Below are 19,698 nucleotides of genomic sequence, written 5' to 3' on the forward strand. Positions count from 1 at the left end.
ACCAGGTGATTCAACGGAATCTGAAACTACTCTAGAAAGTGCTTAGTTTCAACATTTACATACTTAGCTCGTTCCCTGTCACAGCTGATTAGTAATAGTATTGTTTGGTCTACTTTGCTAATGATTCTTGATCTGCATATTTTCAGTCGATTCAGAGAGATTTTGGTAAGTGTTAGAATCCCCGCTTGCAGTGCTTCCGCAGGATTTAATTGCCTGGAGCTCACTTTGTATTTTAATTGAAGGCCCATCACTGCCTCCATCCTCAACACCAAATAGGGGGAAGGCAGTTGGCTGTTATTATTATTATTATTATTATTATTATTATTATTATTATTATTATTTATTAAACAGCCTTCACCAGCAGTTCCCAGGGCGGGTTACAACAATGAAACATTAAAAACAGTCAAAACAAATTACAGTCACAGGAATAGGGTGGGCCCTTCAGGTGTCAAAGGCAGGGTGAAGAGGGATGCCTTAAGCATTCACTGAAAGTTAGATGTACCTCTTTGAAGAGGGAATTTTGCAGCTGTGGGCCTGCCATGAAGAAGGCCACCACCACTGTGAACTTCTGAGGATGGTGGAGCTACCAAGGGGGCCTCCTCAGCTGATCTTGACACCCAGGAGGCTCTGTAAGGAAGGAAGCGATATCTCAGGTTTGTAGTACAGTCAGTGGTTTTTTTCTGAGGGGACGCAGGGATCCGCATACCCCTAAACATTTTGTGAATCTTAAGTTTGGCCTCATTGAGGGGCAGTATTTCAATATGAGTAGGAAAATGAGAGTACCCCTAAACATTTTTTTAGAAAAAAAACACTTGAGTAAAGTCGTACCTTGGAAGTCAAATGGAATCCGTTCCAGAAGTCCATTCGACTTCCAAAACGTTCGGAAACCAAAGCACGGAAGCTCCTGCAGCCAATCAGAAGCTGCAGAAGCCCTGTCGAACTTTCGGCTTCCAAAAATAGTTCGCAGACCCAGAACAGTCACTTCCAGGTTTGCGGCGTTTGGGAGCCAAAACGTTCGAGAAATAAGCTGTTCAAAAACCAAGGTACGACTGTACATATTTGTAGTACAGTATGTTATAGAAAAAAGGGACGCGGGTGGTGCTGTGGGTAAAACCTCAGCGCCTAGGACTTGCCGATCGCATGGTCGGCAGTTTGAATCCCCGCGGCAGGGTGAGCTCCCATCGTTCGGTCCCAGCTCCTGCCCACCTAGCAGTTCGAAAGCACCCTTAAGTGCAAGTAGATAAATAGGTACCGCTTTATAGTGGGAAGGTAAACTGCGTTTCCGTGTGCTGCTCTGGTGCCGGTTCGCCAGAGCAGCTTCATCACGCTGACCACGTGACCCGGAAGTGTCTGCGGACAGCGCTGGCTCCCGGCCTCTAGAGTGAGATGAGCGCACAACCCTAGACTCTGTCAGGGGTACCTTTACCTTTATGTTATAGAAAACCGATTCCAATAGAAGGCCTTATGATGAAGGAGACACATAGGCAAAAGATGGATGTGGAGGGAAAGTTGAAGGAGGGAAATGCTCAGCCCCTGAGGTTCCACAGACTGCTTCCATGGCTCTCTAGAGCCACATCCACACCTTCCATTGAAATCACATGGCTTCCCCCAAAGAATCTTGTGAATGTTAGTGTGTTAAGGGTGCTGGATATCATAGCTCTGAAAGGGGGTAAACTAGAGTCCCCTTGATTGGGGGGGGGGAGGGCATCTGCTTTAAATGCTGTTTAAAAGTACAGGGGTGGACATGACCTAGGTCTGTGATCTGAGCTGTCGCTTCCGATGGCTCTCCCAGGAACAATGTTCCAATTTCTGCATCTTCCCTTGGACGCAGATCTGAACGAACAGGGGACGGTCAATAATTGCCGACAAACAGAGCCCTGATGGAAATGCTCTGGTTTGTCCGGATGCCAAAAGGTATTGAGTTTTTGCTTGAGTGGATACCCAGCAACCGGTTTTCCCCAAAGCTTAACATTAAGTCACCAGCCGTGATGAGCTAAAAATGTCCGCAGCCAATGAGAGTATGAAACAGGTGGGGCCAGGATATCTTTAAACGCTGAGGATTACGGGAGGGCTCAGTGTGGAAGAAGCGAGGGTAAGGGGGGCTGAGGACAGCCTGCATATTTTTGGCCTGAATTCGCCTTGCGTGCCCTCTTCTCCGAGGCTGGGTGTCACATAATGCCACATATCTGCAGCCATACCCCTGGGACAAATGCTAGGAAGTCTTTAATGATGTTTGAGCTTATCTTTCACTTGGCTCCGAACTGAAATGAACGAGGGTCTGGAACAACAACAACATGGCCTACTCATTATTTATGTTCTATGCCACTGTTCACCATCCAGTTATTGCAGCCTTTCATTATCCTCACAACCAGTCCTGGGAGGTCAGTAAAGGTGAGAGAGAGAAATGGCTGCCCCATTAGCTTAGCAACTGAAATTGAGCATGTGACGTTAATGTAAATTCTAAACCAGGTTTTCTCTTTGCCGCTGGATAGGTCAGTGGGTAAGTGCTGGTGGTTCCTCGCCTTTGCATTCTTGGCCCATTTTTCCAGGACTCTTAAGCATGGCGGGCTCTTCCCATTGGAAGCTAGGCATGCAAATTGTTCTCGGTGGAAGATGGTTATTTGCATAATGGCTGCTGCTGTCGCAGGGACATTGCTGGCTACCTGAATGGTAGGGTTGTAGCTTAATGGAAGAGCAACTGCTTCCCATGCAGTAAGTCTCAGCTTCAATCTACAACTCCCAGGTCTGGGTAGGAGAGACCCCATGCCTGAAGCCCTGCAGACCCAGTTAGTGTGGACAATGCTGTGCTAGATGGAGTAATAGTTGGACTTAGTGTATGCCAGCTTCCTGTGTTCCTAGAATGATCAACCCCAGTGCAGTTCATAGGATCAAGGGTCCTCTCTGAGGATTCTGCCCCTTTCATCTGGAAAAGAGGCATCCAAGTGACCCTTCCCATGGGGAACTGCATAGGTGTCATGGACTGGTTCGACACAGAGGAATGGTGGGAGGAACCAGCTGGGGAACCACCAAGGAAAGCAGGATCAGAACCTGGGGTCAGAGGGAGAAGGCTGGGAAGAGGTGTTGGGAGCTGGGGAGGTAACAGGGCTTGGTGAGCAGGGAGAGCCTGTGGCAGAGAGAAGCCCAGAATCGGAGGCAGAAGCTGAAGCAGGTGAAGCCAAGAGGAAGAGTTGAGTCAGGCTGGCGAAGAGTCATGGGTGTCTCCCACTCCTGCTGCAACAAGCTCACCTCCCCCATTGTCTTACAGAACCAGAAGAGGGCTGAATCGGGTGAAACAGTGCCAGGCCACATGCAGGAAAAATTTGCTTGGGGAAAGCCCTGGAGATAGATGAGGGGACTTAGATGGCTGTGGAGAAGCAGGGACTTTGAGTCTTGGCAACTGAATCATGGGGTACGACCTACTGAGGATGAGCTGCTCATTAGGCCTGACACTCAGCCAAGTCTGTAAAGACTGTGTTTTTGCTAATAAAGAGTTAAGGTGTGATTTACTGTCGGCTCACTCTTTGACAATGGTTTTATGTATCCACCGGTGCCGATGTGACAGCAGCTGCCATTTCACTAATCCCCATCCTCCTCTCCAATCTAGTTCCATGCCTAGCAGCCAACGCTGGGTTTTGCTAGCAGAATAGACCACCCTTCCCTCCATCCCAGCTTTCTAACAGTACTTCTTCCAGCTGCATTGGCAAGTAAGTTCAGGTCAGGAAGAAAAAGTGGTCAGCCTTGCAGCCTCACAGGGCTCTGGGGTGTTATCCTGTGCAAAAATGGATGCTTTACTCATCCAAGAGATTATGGCCACCCAAGTTGACGTAGCATTTAGAATCTTGCCTTTACTTTTCTCTCGGAGAACTTTTGTTATTGGGCATCATACAAATGTTGTAAACTGGAATTGTGATTAATAGGAACAATGTGTGAAGTGAGACCGCAAGTGTTTCCAGAGGCATAAAACCAATTCCGTACAAATTACTAGGAGGCGCATGGAAGTCTTGCATTTGGAAGCCCTGCTGTGTGGCATTCTAGCAGGACAGGATTATGGGTGCAACTTTCATCGGGAGAGAGAGGCTCAAGCAGATGTGTTGGAAAGAATCAGGTCTTGCTTAACTAGCTTGCATTGGGGGGGGGAGCGGTGGGGGGGCAGGGAAGCTCTCTTTGAAAAGTGCTGACTTCCGCGTTTGCCTGGGCTATGTGGGGCAGTCAGCACGGATTTTGAAAGCTGTTTGATTATTTTAAAAATATCTTCCGAGGTCACATTTAATCAAGTCCAAAGCGCAAAGCCTATATGGTTGAGGTTTCTCCTATGAATAAAATTTGACAGGGAGAAATGAAATACCTCCAAAATCAACAGCGGAGTATTTAGTCAACTCACCTCAGCCTATGGACTGTGTCCAAGGCTGCGAAGAGTTGCCAGCTATTGCAGCCTTTCCCTGCCTAATCCACAGAACAGACACCTGATAAATCTACGTCAGGAGGACAGCAGCACCTATAGTGCATTTCACGGTTTAAGTGCACAAGAGTGATAGTTGGAAGGGACCCTTAGGGTTGTCTGGTCCAACCCCCTGCAGTGCAGGAACTGTGGGCATTCTGCATGCAAAGCAGGTGTTCTCCCACCCAGCTGTGCCTCCTTCTCAAGGTTTTTCCTTACCCATGAATGAATTAGGTGCACAAGTCAATGAAATGAGGGTGCCCCTGTTGCATCTAGTTACTTTAATCAATTCAGCTGTTGGTTTTGTGAATCGCCCTTCCTCCCAAGGGAGCCCAGGACAAGGTACGTTAAAGACTGAAGCAGCAGAGTTCATCTGGTAAAGATAAGCATAACAAATCACCACATAAAATGACAAAATAGCCATAAAATCAGAGTGATAAACACAAACATAAACCAACCAGCAGCTGGGTACTAAAACAACCTAATTTGATTTGCAAAAACCTTGTGACGGTGAGGAGGAAGACTGGGGAGTACTTGGGGCAGAAAACTGGGGGGCAGGGTGGAGAAAATTGAAAAATTGGAGCGGAGGCTTCTTGGGACAAGCTACAGTGGCAGCACCTCCCCCCTTTTAAAATACCATTTGGGCACTGTCCCAAGAGGTGGTGATGGGACTCTACTGGTGGCCCAACAGGTGGCTATGTTTTGTCTGATTGTCTCCTTGGAATGACACTGTAAAGTAGATCCACTAGCTAGCACAATGATTTCCACCTGTGCAGTAGAACTTCCCTCCCCTCCTCTCTCCCCTCACATCTCCTGTGCTCTCCCCAAATCTGCTCTGGAGGGTTGGAAGAAAACCTAGGAAAAAATTGGGGGGAATGCAAGGGGAGGAGAGGGAGGGGAAGTTCTGTTGCCCACTCAAAAGTCCTTGACCCAGCAGATCTGCTTCTTTGGATACTGCCCTGTATTGTGTTGTACCTGAGGCCTTGTTGGGAGCAAGGAAGATGGCAGCCACACGGCCACTCACCCTGGTAGGTCCCCTGTCCCAATCCCAATTTCTCAATTTTATTCCCACCCTCCCCAGATTTTGGCCTTCCGCCACTCTTTCATCCCGGAGCTGAATGTTTAGTTGGGCATTCATTCCACTGCACAGCCCACTTTAAGCACTTTTTGTGAGCCACATGGCACATTGAGTCACGGTGGAGCAGACACTTCATTAGAAACGTAGCCCCTGTTCGCTCACAACCTACACCTGCACTTGTATCAAAACGGCCAAGTGAGTTTACCTGGGTTCTCAGAATCTTCCCCTGATTGTGCTGTTCCTATTTTCTCTCTGTGTCTCTTCCTTTCTCTCTTTGCTCGCCTTGACCAATAATTTCACATTCCATTCGATCTGCACAGATTTCAGTTATTTGCCAGATAGGATCAATTCTCGGCTATGACCACCTGGCCGCTATGAAATCCCTCAGAACGCTGAGGGCCTTGAGGCCCCTCCGAGCCCTGTCCCGATTTGAGAGCATAAGGGTAAGGGTTGTCGTCTTTCAGTGTCTATGAAGTGTGTTCACCTTCAGTAATCAGCACCTTCTTTCTCTTTCCCACAGGTTAACGGGCCATCAAGTCTTTCCTTAAGGTGGCACATGGCGGCTTCATTTTGCTAATCCAAAGCAAGGCAATGGCTACAGTTCTTTATAGAGAAGGGTGTAACATAGTGACACAGATCCAACACCATTTAAAACACGCACACACACAACGAAATTGGGTATTACAGAGATACATCACAGGCTATGGCATTCTTTTTAAAAGGATCGTAATAAATGGCTGGGTCTTGCAAAGTGATTCGTCTTGAGGGCACAAAATTACAGTGTTTGCATAATTTAATAATGGGAGCTGTGCCCACATCTCTGCTGTTTCCATTCAATTATATATATAAAAAATCAAATCAACTGCACACAAAAAAAGTTTGTGTTTCAGGAAAACACTGCCAGAATTAGACTTTGCTGGTCCTTCTTTCTTCCTTTTTCTGACCAACTTTTGACATCAGTTGGAGCTCCATGTGGTCACCTTGAGGAAAGTAAGACAACATTTAAGATGGGGGTCCCCTCTGGTTTTGAAGTCTTGTGGTTTCATTTTGCACTGGAAATCAGTGAATGGGTCTATATCCTGAAGGTCTCCTGGAAATGATTGTGATGCATGAGAATGCTGATGGGGTTGTTTTGCCCCTGCCTTCGTGCTGGGTTAATGCTATATATTTTTCCTCCTTTTAGGCTCTTTCTTCATCAGTTGATTAACCAGGCTTATCTTTACAGGTGAAAATCCAGAGAAGAGAAGCTGAATGGTAGGATTTGTGCTAATGGTTTGGACTTTTCCATTTTGTGTCTCCATTCAGGTCTCATTAGTAAGCCTCATAGCTAGCACACTTGGATACTCCGAAATGGGTCCCATTAAATCCCTTAGGACCCTCAGAGCTCTGAGACCCTTAAGAGCACTATCACGATTTGAAGGGATGAGGGTAAGATTCAGTTAAAACAACAACCCACATGACCCATCATCGAAGCCCACCTGTCCATGGACATCCACCAGCATGTTGTGAGGGCCATCATTCCTTCCTTCCTTCCTTCCATCATTTGTTCATTCATTCCTTAGTTGTGTTTTTGTTTTCGTTTTTCATCCTAAGCTGTAAATGAAACAATTGATAAATGCCATATGTTGCAATATACCCCCCCTTTCGCCTCCCTCCTCCTCTGACAAATTCATCCAGCTTGCTTGTAGGAGTAGCTTCAGCTTTGACGGATGCCCACCCTGCTGGATTCCCTTATGAGCTAATCCTGCCACATTCCTTGTCCTACAGCACTTTACAAACACATTTCAGGCTGAGCGCACATCTGGCTGACAAATCTGCCTCAGTAATGAGGTGCTCCAAAGAAAACAATTTGGCTTCTCCAGCTTTAAGGTGGCCTTTTGTGCACCCACAAAAGCTGCCAGAAGGTGAGGCGAACGTTGCCATCAACCAGACCCCTCACAGAAAGGCTGCCTTTGGGTGTTACAGCAAACCGTGGTTCATAGTGATGCGAAGGAGCCTAGGAGAGCCCCCGACCCATGCATTTCCCCCTTTTTCTCCTCCAGCGCAGCTACAAAGTGGAGTCCAGAAAATTTTGCTTCCACTTTTGATTAACCCCTTATATCAGAACCCTAAACGATAGTTTTAAGTGTGATTTGTTTGAACAAGCCAGCTTCATAAACCATGGTTTGAAGTTCACATTTCAAACAAGCCATGGTTAAAAATAAACCACTGGTTAAGCAAAAACCCATAGGCTTTGCTTCTGGGAGGGGAGGAAGAGTGTCTAAGCCTGCATCTCATTCTTGCCTGCTAAACTATGGTTTGGTGTGATGTCCAAATTGGTACACTATATAGTTCTACAGTTCCTCGTTTCTACTATATCCTGCATTAAGAGTTAACATAGACAGGTAAGATTCCTCTTCTGCCTGAAGCTATTTATTTGAACAAGGCTCTAAATGCAGAGAGCCATCTCCACGTTAGGAAAAGATCTCACCTATCTAGCATGTGTGCCACTCCTGCTTCTGTGACTACCAAATGGCCACACATTGGAAGTAATATTTGCAAGGGGCTGGGAAACTGGACAGTTTAAATCCAGCTGTTCTGGGCCTCGTGGATGTAGGTGTTAGGCAAATGTTATGTCTCAAGTGTGCCCAAGGAGAGGGCGTGGCATGAGAGCACCACCCAATTTCCAGGGCACATACATTCCCTACACTTATAGACTCATCTAAACCAAGATATTTTACTACTTCAGTCTGTATCTAGACCAGCGCATGAGCTGATTAACCTTTTGCTGCTTGAACTCAGCTACCGAAAACCCCCCACATTTAAATGGCGTAATAAAACCATAGGGCACCCGCTGCAAATGGTGCACATGGCTTGAAATGGGCTAGCCGCCCAATAAACCAACGCCAAGGCAGTGTTAAGAGAAAGATTAGGCGCCCAGTGCCATGTTTGTTCACAAGAACCCAGCCACTGAAAGTACATACATGTGACGTCCCTAACCCACAAGTCAGATATTTCTTGAACCTAAAAACGTCAAATGCATGAATCAGCCATAAGTTATATTGGCTACAATAGCCTTCCTCAAGCTGGTACTCTTGAGGAGTTTTGAATTGCCATAGGAATGCTAATACATTTGGGTGCCTGGGAGCCATCTTTCAGAAGACAATACCAAACATCTTTTCATGTTTGCTGTTGCCAGTCTTTCTGAGGCTTTTTTGTCTCCTCCACTGCATACATTTAGGGCTCATCCACACTTTTTGCCCTTCACTTTCTATGTGCACGTCTGTGCTTTAAAGCGCTGTGTCCGAACCCCCTATTTCCATTCTTCCCAGTAGCTTTTTAACACTAAATTTGAACAAACGGCAATTCAGGTTTTCCTGAATCATTTTGCTCCAATTCAGCAGTAAAGAGTGGGTTTTCACGGGGAATAAAAAAGCATTCAGACATAGAATTGTAGCATTGGAAGGGATCCTGAGGATCATCTAGTCCAACCCCCTGCAATGCCAGAATCTTTCGCCCAATTTGGGTCTCGAACCCAGGGCCCAGAGATTAAGAGTCTCATGCTGTACCGACTGAGCTACCATCATGGTGCTGTAAAGCGCAGGCCTGCGACTAGAAACGCAGCACAAAAGGAAGTCTGGATGAGCCCTCAAAGCACTCTATTCCACTTGAAGAGTTACGGTTTTCCCCTGAGAATCCTGGGAAACTATCATTGTTAAGGGAGCTGAGAGTCCTTAGGAAACACTGAAACTCGAGTTCCCAAGATTTTGGGCATGGGGGATCCATGATTCTTAAAGAGGAATAAGAGCACTTTAAATGTATGGGGTAGATGTGGCCATAGTTTGCATCTTGGCTCTGGAGTTTACCAGGCCCCGGCGGAGATTTAACACACAGCACTGATCTTTATGTCGGGTTAAGGATTAAGAATGGACCCTGGGGCTGTGCTGTCTTTCCCTATAGCCTCTCATGCACAAATTCGTTTTCACACCCTTTACCAAATTTCAATTTCTAAAAACCCAAATAACCCATAACCAGGGTTTTCCCCAAAAGATAGTGTGCACTACAGCTGCATTTAAACGTGAACATAAAAGAAATGTGGCCAAATCATTTGGAGGATTCCTGCTCAAGAAATGCCTGGATTAGCTGCACTTGCCATGCATGCCATTCTCTGCGCCTCTCTCCTCTTCTCCACTTCATTGCACATGTCACTTGCCATCCCATAAACGGTGTGTGCATGTTTACATTCGGGCCATTTGCATGCAGCTATTATCAGAAGCCTTGGCTTTACATGATGAGTAGCACCTTGCTCATTGCTATTCATGGCTTGTGACATCCTGTGGCCTGCTGTTTGCTTGGACCCACACAATGGGTGAAGGATCCTGCCTTCAGCTGGGAAGGTGGAATTGATGGTCTTCTGCCCCACTTCCCATTCTGTGTTTCTGTGTTTGCCCTATTTCAAGTTCCCCTCTATTTCCAAGAGTTCTGAGCTAGATGCATGTAAATAGAGGTGATGCAAACCACAAAGTTCAAATTCGGAAACAAAAAGTGCAGAATTCCGTTGTGCAAATACATTGTCAAAAACAACAAAATGTTTTCTTTTTAAATAAGAAAAGAAAAGGAGCGTTTGCAATAAGCAGATACGGCTGTTTCTCCCCACCCCCCTTTTAAAGCAAATGCTGACAAATGTGCCAAATTATCATTGCTAGCATGTGATGTTCTGTCAAATATGTAAATGTTTGGAAGAAAGAGTTTGCGTTTGAAGCCCATGGCTTGCTTTCCTTCAAAGCACCTTTGCAATTGGAGATGTAGACATTAATATGCTTGTTTACGCCCTCACTTGTTTGTGAACATAGCATTTGTGTCTGTGTGTGTGTGTGTGTGTGTGTGTGCGCGTGCATGCGTGCAGGATTGCAATCCCCTCTGTATTTTTTGGTTCCTTTGTGCATGTCTGTGCCATATTTGCATCTATAATTTTCTGTCTAGGAAAGCATTTGGACCAATGTTGCTTGTATGATTCATTTTGTCAGGACTCCACAATTGTATGATTCTATGTAACTCCCATCGGGACGCAGGTGGCGCTGTGGGTTAAAGCCTCAGCGCCTAGGACTTGCCGATCAAAAGGTCGGCGGTTCGAATCCCTGCGGCGGGGTGCGCTCCCGCTGCTCGGTCCCAGCGCCTGCCAACCTAGCAGTTCGAAAGCACCTCCGGGTGCAAGTAGATAAATAGGGACCACTTACCAGCGGGAAGGTAAACGGCGTTTCCGTGTGCGGCTCTGGCTCGCCAGAGCAGCGATGTCACGCTGGCCACGTGACCCGGAAGTGTCTCCGGACAGCGCTGGCCCCTGGCCTCTTGAGTGAGATGGGCGCACAACCCCAGAGTCTGTCAAGACTGGCCCGTACGGGCAGGGGTACCTTTACCTTTACCTTTATGTAACTCCCATTGGCCCCAGCTGCTGGGTGCTGGCATCACTTAGGGGAAGGCTGGTTAATGTGTTCTAAAAGATATCAGTCTGTGTTAATGTGCTCTAAAAGATATCAGTCTGGAAAATATGTCATAGGGTCAGATCAGCCAACCTGGTGCCCTCCATATGTTTATTTACCACTCCCTTTCCTTTGTGAGGGCACCTCTGTCAATCAAGAATACATGCAATATGTTTAAAAGGGACATAATGCTTTTGTTCAAATGCACTGGTTATATGAGTGTGTCTGAGTTATGTTCGTTTTGGTATACTAAAAGTGCAAAGATCAATGCAGAGGTAATGACATCGATCAATGCCATTTTGCCAAATCCATTTCTTCTGCAGCTGCTTACAATTTGGGCACCCTAAAAACTGCTGTGAGGCCTCTTAGTCCTGCAGGTTCTTCTAATTATTACCTCTTAAGAGTCATCAAATTTCAGGGCTTGGGCAGCCTACACAGGTTTTCTTTTAAAGCAGGATTTCAGCTTCCAAGTATAGTGGAGCTTAGTCCCATTTGTTATATTCTTGCCTGCTGCTAAGCTGACACTGCAGGTTTAGGCAGAAATCCTAGACATACTTCCCCAGGAGTAAATCCCACCGGGCTCAGTGGGGCTTACTTCTGAGTAGACTTACATAGGATTGCACTGTTTGTTGGTTGTTGTTTTTTAGTTTTCTCTGCTTTGAGAAATCATTTGAATCAAAAAGTGAGAAGTCATCAGATAAACAAAATCATCACTCAGCTGTTCCAGTGTGTGTGTGTGTGTGTGTGTGTGTGTGTGTGTGTGTTTAAAATAAAGGCTGCTTTTCAGCAGTTGCAATTCTCCCTCCCCAAAAGGGATTTACATGAAAGAACAAAATGAAATATGACCACCATGTAACACAAATTAAAGCACAAATTAGGTCCAGTGTTAGTTATATTCAAATTAAACCCACTTAAATGAGTGGACATGACAAATTTAGGCCCATTAATTTCCATAGGTTTACTCTAAGTAAAACGTTGGTGATACAATCCATAAATCTTAAAAAGCAAAAGTTAAAAAATTTCAATTATATATTGCCAAGCCATACAGATTATAGTAATAGTAGTACAGTAATGATTTTATTATTTATACCCCTCCCATCTGGCTGGGTTCCCCCAGCCACTCTGGGCGGCTTCCAGCACATAAAAATATAATAATAAAATGTCAAAGATTTAAAACTTCCTGATACAGGGCTGCCTTCAGATGCCTTCTAAACATTGTGTAGTTCTATAATAATAATAATGAATTAATTAAGATTTAGAATGTATTCACTGCTTGTGCAAATGTCACCGGGAATGGAGCTTGTACTATAAAAGGGAAGATCTTCCATTAGGAAACCACCACAAAAAGGCCCTGCCTGGTGCTCTAAACCAACTGAACCTCTGCATAATGTCTCTATTAAAAGTCATACTTTATGTTCATTTTAACAAGGTCCATAATTTTATTTTATTTAAGCAAAACATCTGGAGGGCCAAGGTTGAGGAAGCCTGATATAAAGGTAAAGGTAAAGGTACCCCTGCCCGTACGGGCCAGTCTTGACAGACTCTGGGGTTGTGCGCCCATCTCACTCAAGAGGCCAGGGGCCAGCGCTGTCCGAAGACACTTCCGGGTCACGTGGCCAGCGTGACATCGCTGCTCTGGCGAGCCAGAACCGCACACGGAAACGCCGTTTACCTTCCCGCTGGTAAGCGGTCCCTATTTATCTACTTGCACCCGGAGGTGCTTTCGAACTGCTAGGTTGGCAGGCGCTGGGACCGAGCAGCGGGAGCGCACCCCGCCGCAGGGATTCGAACTGCCGACCTTTCGATCGGCAAGTCCTAGGCGCTGGGGCTTTAACCCACAGCGCCACCTGCGTCTACATAGGTGCAAATTTAGAAAGAATTATTATCAGTTAAATAGGACAAACAGTCCATTTCTGCCTGGTGGAAAAGAGCAGCAGGCCTGTTTGCCCTCAAAACAGAGGGTTGTTGTCTGTAAAGTTGGGCACAGGACCGCCCTAAAAATTGAGGATAATTTAGTTGTGATTTGAACACAAGCCTCCTATTTCACCACCAAGGCAGACAACGACTTTCTGACTCTCTGCATGTGTTACTGCTAGGGAGGGAAGAATCTGTCAGTTTTGGTTCTCTCATTTTCTCCTTTTCTCAATCTTAAAATCAGCCCTCCACATTTTGCAGCAATTTGCAAGCTTAAAGAAAAAACATCCTCATGAAAATCCATTAGCATTTTATTGCAAGTTTTCCCCTAATTAACACAATTCTATATGCAGTTTTAGGAACACGGGTGGCACTGTGGGTTAAACCACAGAGCCTAGGGCTTGCCAATCAGAAGGTCGGCGGTTCGAATCCCCGCGACGGGGTGAGCTCCCATTGCTGGGTCCCCTGCTCCTGCCAACCTAGCAGTTTGAAAGCACACCAGTGCAAGTAGATAAATAGGTACCGCTCTGGTGGGAAGGTAAACGGCGTTTCTGTGCGCTGCTCTGGTTCGCCAGAAGCAGCTTAGTCATGCTGGCCACATGACCCGGAAGCTGTACGCCGGCTCCCTCGGCCAATAAAGTGAGATGAGCACTGCAACCCCAGAGTTGGTCACGACTGGATCTAATGGTCAGGGGTCCCTTTCTTATATGCAGTTTAGACTAATGTACATATTTTTTCAAGCATATGCATTTTTGTACGCTATTTTCACAAATACCTTCATTTAATGCACCTTTTTCCTGAATAATTGCATTTTTGCATGTTTTGGTTTGAGAACTGAATCACAAAAATCACATAAGTGCAAATTTCAAAGACTAGCTGTGTTTGGTTTCTGAAAGTGCTAATCTGATACATTCAGCTGTAAATGTGTTGTGAGTCAAATTTCTCCTCCACCCCTAGTGCCTGCTGTGCTGGACTGGGCCCTTTTCTTCCTCTCTTGGTGCATTTACTCGGTCAGATTTGAGTGAGGAATAATTACGAACACACGCCCCAGGAAAATCAAGTCATTTTATTTTTAGTAGATTTAGCCACACTTAAACCATGGCTTACGGACAGTAAAACTTAGCATTATTACCAGCTGACGATATGCTCTAGAGTGCAGAAGGAAATTCAGCCCCTATAAGACATGTATTAAGCAGTTTTAATACCCCAGTACAAATACATCAAGCGGGAAGGATGATAATAGCCCGCAGGTTCATTCTGTGGGAACACATTATGAGACAATAGCCTAGTTTTCAAGCCAATGGACTTGGCGAAACTTCTTTGAAGTTAATGGGGCCTATGATGGTGGGCTAATCAGAGCATCAGGACTGAATGTGAAGGGAAGGTACCTTGAGGCAAGGGTCAAATGAAGTTTCCCCATCCTTGATCTCTGCGAATATATCCATCCCCCACCCTCCTTCCTGTTTTTATTTTAAACTCTTGCCCAGGACTGGTTCATGCAGTGGTGGGCTACACAGTGAGACATTGAACTGTGGCACACATGCAGTAGACTAGGTTGCTGAGGGCTATTGTCAAAACTTGCCCAAGCTCAGAGACAGCACCATGGGGCCCATAGCTGAGCTCTAGCACAGGCAGATCAGAATTCAGATTCTGGAGAGGCAAACAATGGTCCACAGACACAGAATGTGGCCCAGGTGGGCTGGTGGTTAGTTCTGGATCAGAGTGCAAAACGAGGCAGAAGTCAGAGGAGAGGCTACTTGCCACAATGGCTATGCTCTACCTTCGCTGTGATGAGAGACATGGTGCTTCTGAATACCATTTGTCAGGAATTGCAGGTGTCTAGGCAACACGTTAGGGATGTGGGTGGCGCTGTGGGTTAAACCACAGAGCCTAGGACCTGCCGATCAGAAGGTTGGCGGTTCGAATCCCCACGATGGGGTGAGCTCCCATTGTTCGGTCCCAGCTCCTGCCAACCTAGCAGTTCGAAAGCACGTCAAAGGGCAAGTAGATAAATAGGTACCGCTCCGGCGGGAAGGTAAACGCCGTTTCCGTGCACTGCTCTGGTTCTCCAGAAGTGGCTTAGTCATGCTGGTCACATGACCCGGAAACTGTACGCGGGTCCCTTGGCCAATAAAGCGAGATGAGCGCCGCAACCCCAGAGTTGGCCACGACTGGACCTAATGGTCAGGGGTCCCTTTACCTTTACCTTAGGCATCACGTTCTCTTTTGCAACACGGGTTGTTTGGATACTAGGAATTGCAGGTGGGCAGAGTGCTGTTGTATTCAACAGGCATCTGGATGGCCACTGTGAGAACAGGGTGCTGGACTATACAAGTGCCTTTGGACTGATCCAGTAGGCTCATCTTCTGTTCTTATGGCATTGGTTAGAATGAGGAGCTGGCTCACAGCCTGGTCATGGAGGTCGGCTGATAGCATTTGGGCTGTTTCTGAAGCCTAGAGGGTGGCCTTGACCCTACAGAGCTTGGTAGTCTGCTTGGTTTGCTGAGTGCCCAGAGTGTTGGCATTGTAGGAAATAAGGTTCCAAAACCAGGGTTTTGGGGACCTGTGATTCAAGACACATACCCTCAAGTACCTGAAGGAATGCATGTGTACATTTGTAGCCATGCATGCCCAACTGCTTCAACAGGGACCCAAGTATGTTGCACATTCAGATACGAATACATATGCCCTGCATCACCACTCACTCTGCTTCCTTAAAAAAACCTCCTGTTTTGGCATTTTGTCCTGGCAGCAGAGCAGAATTGCTGGCAGCAGCTGCTGCTTCACTGCAACAGGTGGAGAAGGTGCAACTCCCTATGTCCAAGCAAGGAGTTTAGGTGTCATTTTCAGGGGCAAACTAGATGTGACATTTGTTGTTGTTGTTGTTGTTGTTGTTGTATTGCATTTATATCCAAGGAGCTAATGGTAGCATATATGGTTCTACCACACCTTCCCATGTTCTCCTTACAATAACTCTGTGAGGCAGATTAGGCTGAGTGACAGTGACTGGTTGCCCAGCCAGCTTCATGGCTAAGGTTTTTTTTAATCCTGATCTCCCTAATAATTGTCTGATATGCCTAACTATTACACGCTGGTTCTCAATCCTTCTATCAGCAACCAGGTGCCTCTCCCCACTTTGTGAACTGGAGCAATGGGGATGGCTTTTTGGGGGGCGGGTAGAACAGTGATCCAAAGCAGGACTTCAGCAAAAGGTTAAATTCCTCGCCCCTTCTCATAGTCCCACCTAGATCAGGAGCTCTTTTATAAAAGGCCATTTGCAGAATTTCTAATCTCATGAATAAAGTCATGTCTCATTTGTCCTTCATTCAGTCTGAGCTCAGTTTGGGTTCCTTTGGCCTCTGCAAGACAGAAAACACTGAGGAAACAGATCTGCTGTTTTCTTGCCACATATACAACTGGAGAGAGCAGGTGCTTTATAATCTGCATTCTTTTCAGTGAAGCTAAAGGAAAAGAAAAGAAGCTTAGGTTAAACATCCTAGACTCTAGAACAGCAGTTCTCAACCTGTGGGTCCCCAGATGTCGTTGGACTACAATTCCCATCATCCCTAGCTAGCAAGGCCAGAGCTCAGGGATGATGGGATTTGTAGTCCAACAACATCTGGGGACCCACAGGTTGAGAACGGCTGCTCTAGAAGGACAAGCTTTCTTAGATTTGCAACTCACCATTCACGCTGAGTCATGGTAATAACCTCACGTTTTTCTAAACGCCCAACTTCTGCCATCAATGGGTCTCAAAGAGAATTGTGCTTTCTTGCCCTGGGACATCCAAGAGCCCAAAGGTCTCTTTAGTCCAGCATCCTGGCCAGCATCCTATTTGTGATTCCCAGCAACTGATGATGATGATGATGATGATGATGATGATGATAATGATAATGATAATAATAATAATAATAATAATAATAATACCTTTATTGTCATTGTACAATGAAATTAAACGAGCCCCCCCCCCAACACTCAATCTCTTATTGTGTCTTGTGTCCCTGCACATAGTGAGTAGCCATGGATAGCTTTGCCCTCCAAATGTTTTTGTGTCCAAGCTTTTTGTACCTTGTCTTGTTACCTGAATGAACTTTCTTTGACGTGTTCAGAAGGCAACAGGAGAGAAGGGAGAGAGAAGGCTGGGCGTTGCATGGCCTGGTGGATCCTTTTGCACTCCCACCCCGCTTAACCCGCATGCTTGTGTCTTGAATGTGTGCATGTTCCTTTTCCCACGGCGTTCCTCATTTGGAAATTCAAGTCTTAAAATCTCACATGTGTGCCACGCAGTGTATTCGCAGTAGTTCTGGGTTGGCACAGAGGGACATTGAACAAGGACCAAATGTGTGTGGTTGCATTCGCCACACACACAGCCAGCACAAAAGATTTCGTTTTGGCCAGTATTTGAACAGGAGCTGCTTTCTTAATACAGTGGTACCTCAGGTTACAAACACTTCAGGTTACAGACTCCGGTAAGCCGGAAGTAGTACCTCGGGTTAAGAACTTTACCTCAGGATAAGAACAGAAATCGTGTGGCGGCAGCGGGAGGCCCTATTAGCTAAAGTGGTACCTCAGGTTAAGAACAGTTTCAGGTTAAGAACGGACCTCCGGAACGAATTAAGTTCGTAACCAGAGGTACCACTGTACTTTTAATTTGAATAATGTAAATTGGGTCAACAAAAATGCCGCAGACATCACAGAAACGCACGAGCAGGCACAAAATATAAGCAGCTCTTAAATGAAATGTTTCTGGACATTAGACATACAAGCCCAAAGTATTTTATCCACTGGTTTTCATGTGAAAAAGGTGGGCAGATATAAACACATCCACATGCATAGATCTCACTCATAACCAGCACAGGCTACACTGCTGTTGAGCACAAAATGTTCTACTACTCTTGCTTTCTAGGCTACCATGAAGGCTATTTCTTCCTCGAGCCAGGAATACAGTGACTGATTTATGATGAAGGAACAGCCATGAATGACAAACGACAATGAATCTTTACGATTAATTGTTCACATCCCTCCCCTGCTCTTCTTTAACTTTTTTTCTAAAACAGTTGGGGTTTTTTTACATTAAGCTTTTTATTAATGCAAAATCGAAAAGTACAGAGAGACTATAATCAGAGTTGCAAAACATAAAAGCAGCACAGATATTGTATTTTCCAAATAGATAAGGGAGCAGATATTGCAGAAAAATAAAAGCAAAGCACATAATGAAAGCCAAACTGCGATTTGGAGTTTTGCATATCTGAATTCGGCACATAAGAAATGAAGTGCCACCAAACACTCTTAGAAAAGCAGACTACTATAATTGTGCACATCTTTTCCCTGCCCTCCTTTCAAAAGGAAACCAGAGGAGAATACAACAGTGACAGAGCCTAAGGCTAATTAGGGAGAGGCCATGACTCAGTGGCAGAGTGCATGCTTTGCCCGATTTAATCTCTGGCACCTCCAGACAGTGAGATCTCGCTGGGAGCTGCCAGTTCTCCATGCTTCCATGGCGTCTGTAGGGGCACCGCCCTGTGAGATTCTGCTGCCCAAGGTGGCTGCCTCAGTCCACCTGATGGGCCGGCCAACCCTGTTATCAGCACAACGCAGATGTGCACTCTCATGGATGATATTGTCTATTTTATGTGAGCTTAAGTGCTCCTGGCATGCCTCGCAGTGGACCTTACGGTCCACAAATGGCAACACTGTGGAGGTCCCAAGTCGCAAGGTGGTTAGATTGGTCTCAACTAAGGCCAGGGCCTTTTCAGTACTGGCCCCGACTTGGTGGAACACTCTATCACAAGAGACTAGGGACCTGCGGGACTTGACATCTTTCCGCAGGGCCTGCAAGACAGAGCTGTTCCGCCTGGCCTTTGGTTTGGACTCAGTCTGACCCTTATGTCCCCACCCTTATGGTTTTGATCTATGGGCTACTTTTAAAATGAGGCTGCATTTTAAATTGTATTTTAACCTGCATTTTAATTGGGGGTTTTCCCCCTTCTATTTTGTTTTTATTGTAATTTTACTGGTGTTAGCCGCCCTGAGCCTGGTTCTGGCCGGGGAGGGCGGGGTATAAATAATGTTTTTTATTTTTATTTTTATTGATTATTATTGCGCACCCCAGTCACACCTTGACCGCATTCCTGACACACGGTCCAGTTGTCTGCAGGATAGTCAATGACCACATCTCTCCTGTTTCCATAGCAGCACAACTTTATACAGCAGACATTGTATTAGAACGTACTAAACGAGAGGAAGCCAGTGTATAATAATAATAATAATAATAATAATAATAATAATAATAATTTATTTGTATCCTGCCCATCTGATTGGGTTGCCCCAGCAAATTATTACATTGCAAGTGTCAGTACTAATGTTCTATACCAACAGAACACATGGGAACTTGAGACTCTCCAGATGCTGTTGAGACTACAAATCCCATCACCCCGACCGTTGACCTGTGGGTGATGGGATTTGGAGTCCAGCAACATTTGGGTGGCCACATTCCCCCCCCCCTTTACAAAAGAAGAGTGTTTGTTCACAATTAAAACAAATGACTGCCCTATCCTTGATTTCTAAAATACATTTTTTTAAAAGTCATCATCATTAGTATTTTTTTCAATGCACTAGAACAAATTGCCTTCCTCTGATGTATAGAGTCTTGTGATCCTCCTTCTATTCTTCTCCTTTACAGACACTGCAAATACTAATGGTGAAATCAATGTCATATTATGGGCTTGTCAGAAAGTCAGACACTGGCCTGTTAGACGACAAGTGACGTTTCCCATAATTTAATCCACACATGACACATCCCCTCCCCA

The 19,698-nt window shown here is 45.7% G+C and overlaps 2 protein-coding genes and 1 long non-coding RNA gene across 10 annotated transcripts in view; 2 read left to right on the forward strand and 1 right to left on the reverse strand.

Annotated features, from left to right (window-relative positions):
- The window catches only part of LOC310827694 (uncharacterized protein), a 940,809-nt gene that overhangs the window by 719,403 nt on the left and 201,708 nt on the right, over positions 1–19,698 (forward strand). The window lies entirely within an intron of this gene.
- The window catches only part of LOC310827663 (sodium channel protein type 5 subunit alpha-like), a 307,589-nt gene that overhangs the window by 269,531 nt on the left and 18,360 nt on the right, over positions 1–19,698 (forward strand). For 3 of the 8 annotated variants that reach the window (XM_083703903.1, XM_083703902.1, XM_083703906.1), the window contains 2 exons: positions 5,837–5,959; positions 6,822–6,944. The exons of 1 other annotated variant lie outside the window; for it this stretch is intronic. In XM_083703903.1, the coding sequence (XP_083560029.1) occupies positions 5,837–5,959; positions 6,822–6,944 (246 nt within the window). The remainder of the gene's footprint in view (positions 1–5,836; positions 5,960–6,821; positions 6,945–19,698) is intronic. 4 more of the 8 variants (XM_083703904.1, XM_083703908.1, XM_083703905.1 and 1 more) reach the window with 2 other exon arrangements.
- The window catches only part of LOC310827908, a 102,047-nt gene continuing 82,695 nt past the window's right edge, over positions 347–19,698 (reverse strand). The window contains exons 2-3 of the long non-coding RNA XR_014556549.1: positions 4,382–4,495; positions 347–627 (exon numbers count right to left, since the gene is read on the reverse strand). This is a non-coding gene — a long non-coding RNA (uncharacterized lncRNA). The remainder of the gene's footprint in view (positions 628–4,381; positions 4,496–19,698) is intronic.

This window comes from Podarcis gaigeae (genome assembly GCF_964106915.1).
Source record: "Podarcis gaigeae genome assembly, chromosome: 12".
Lineage (NCBI taxonomy): Eukaryota > Metazoa > Chordata > Lepidosauria > Squamata > Lacertidae > Podarcis > Podarcis gaigeae.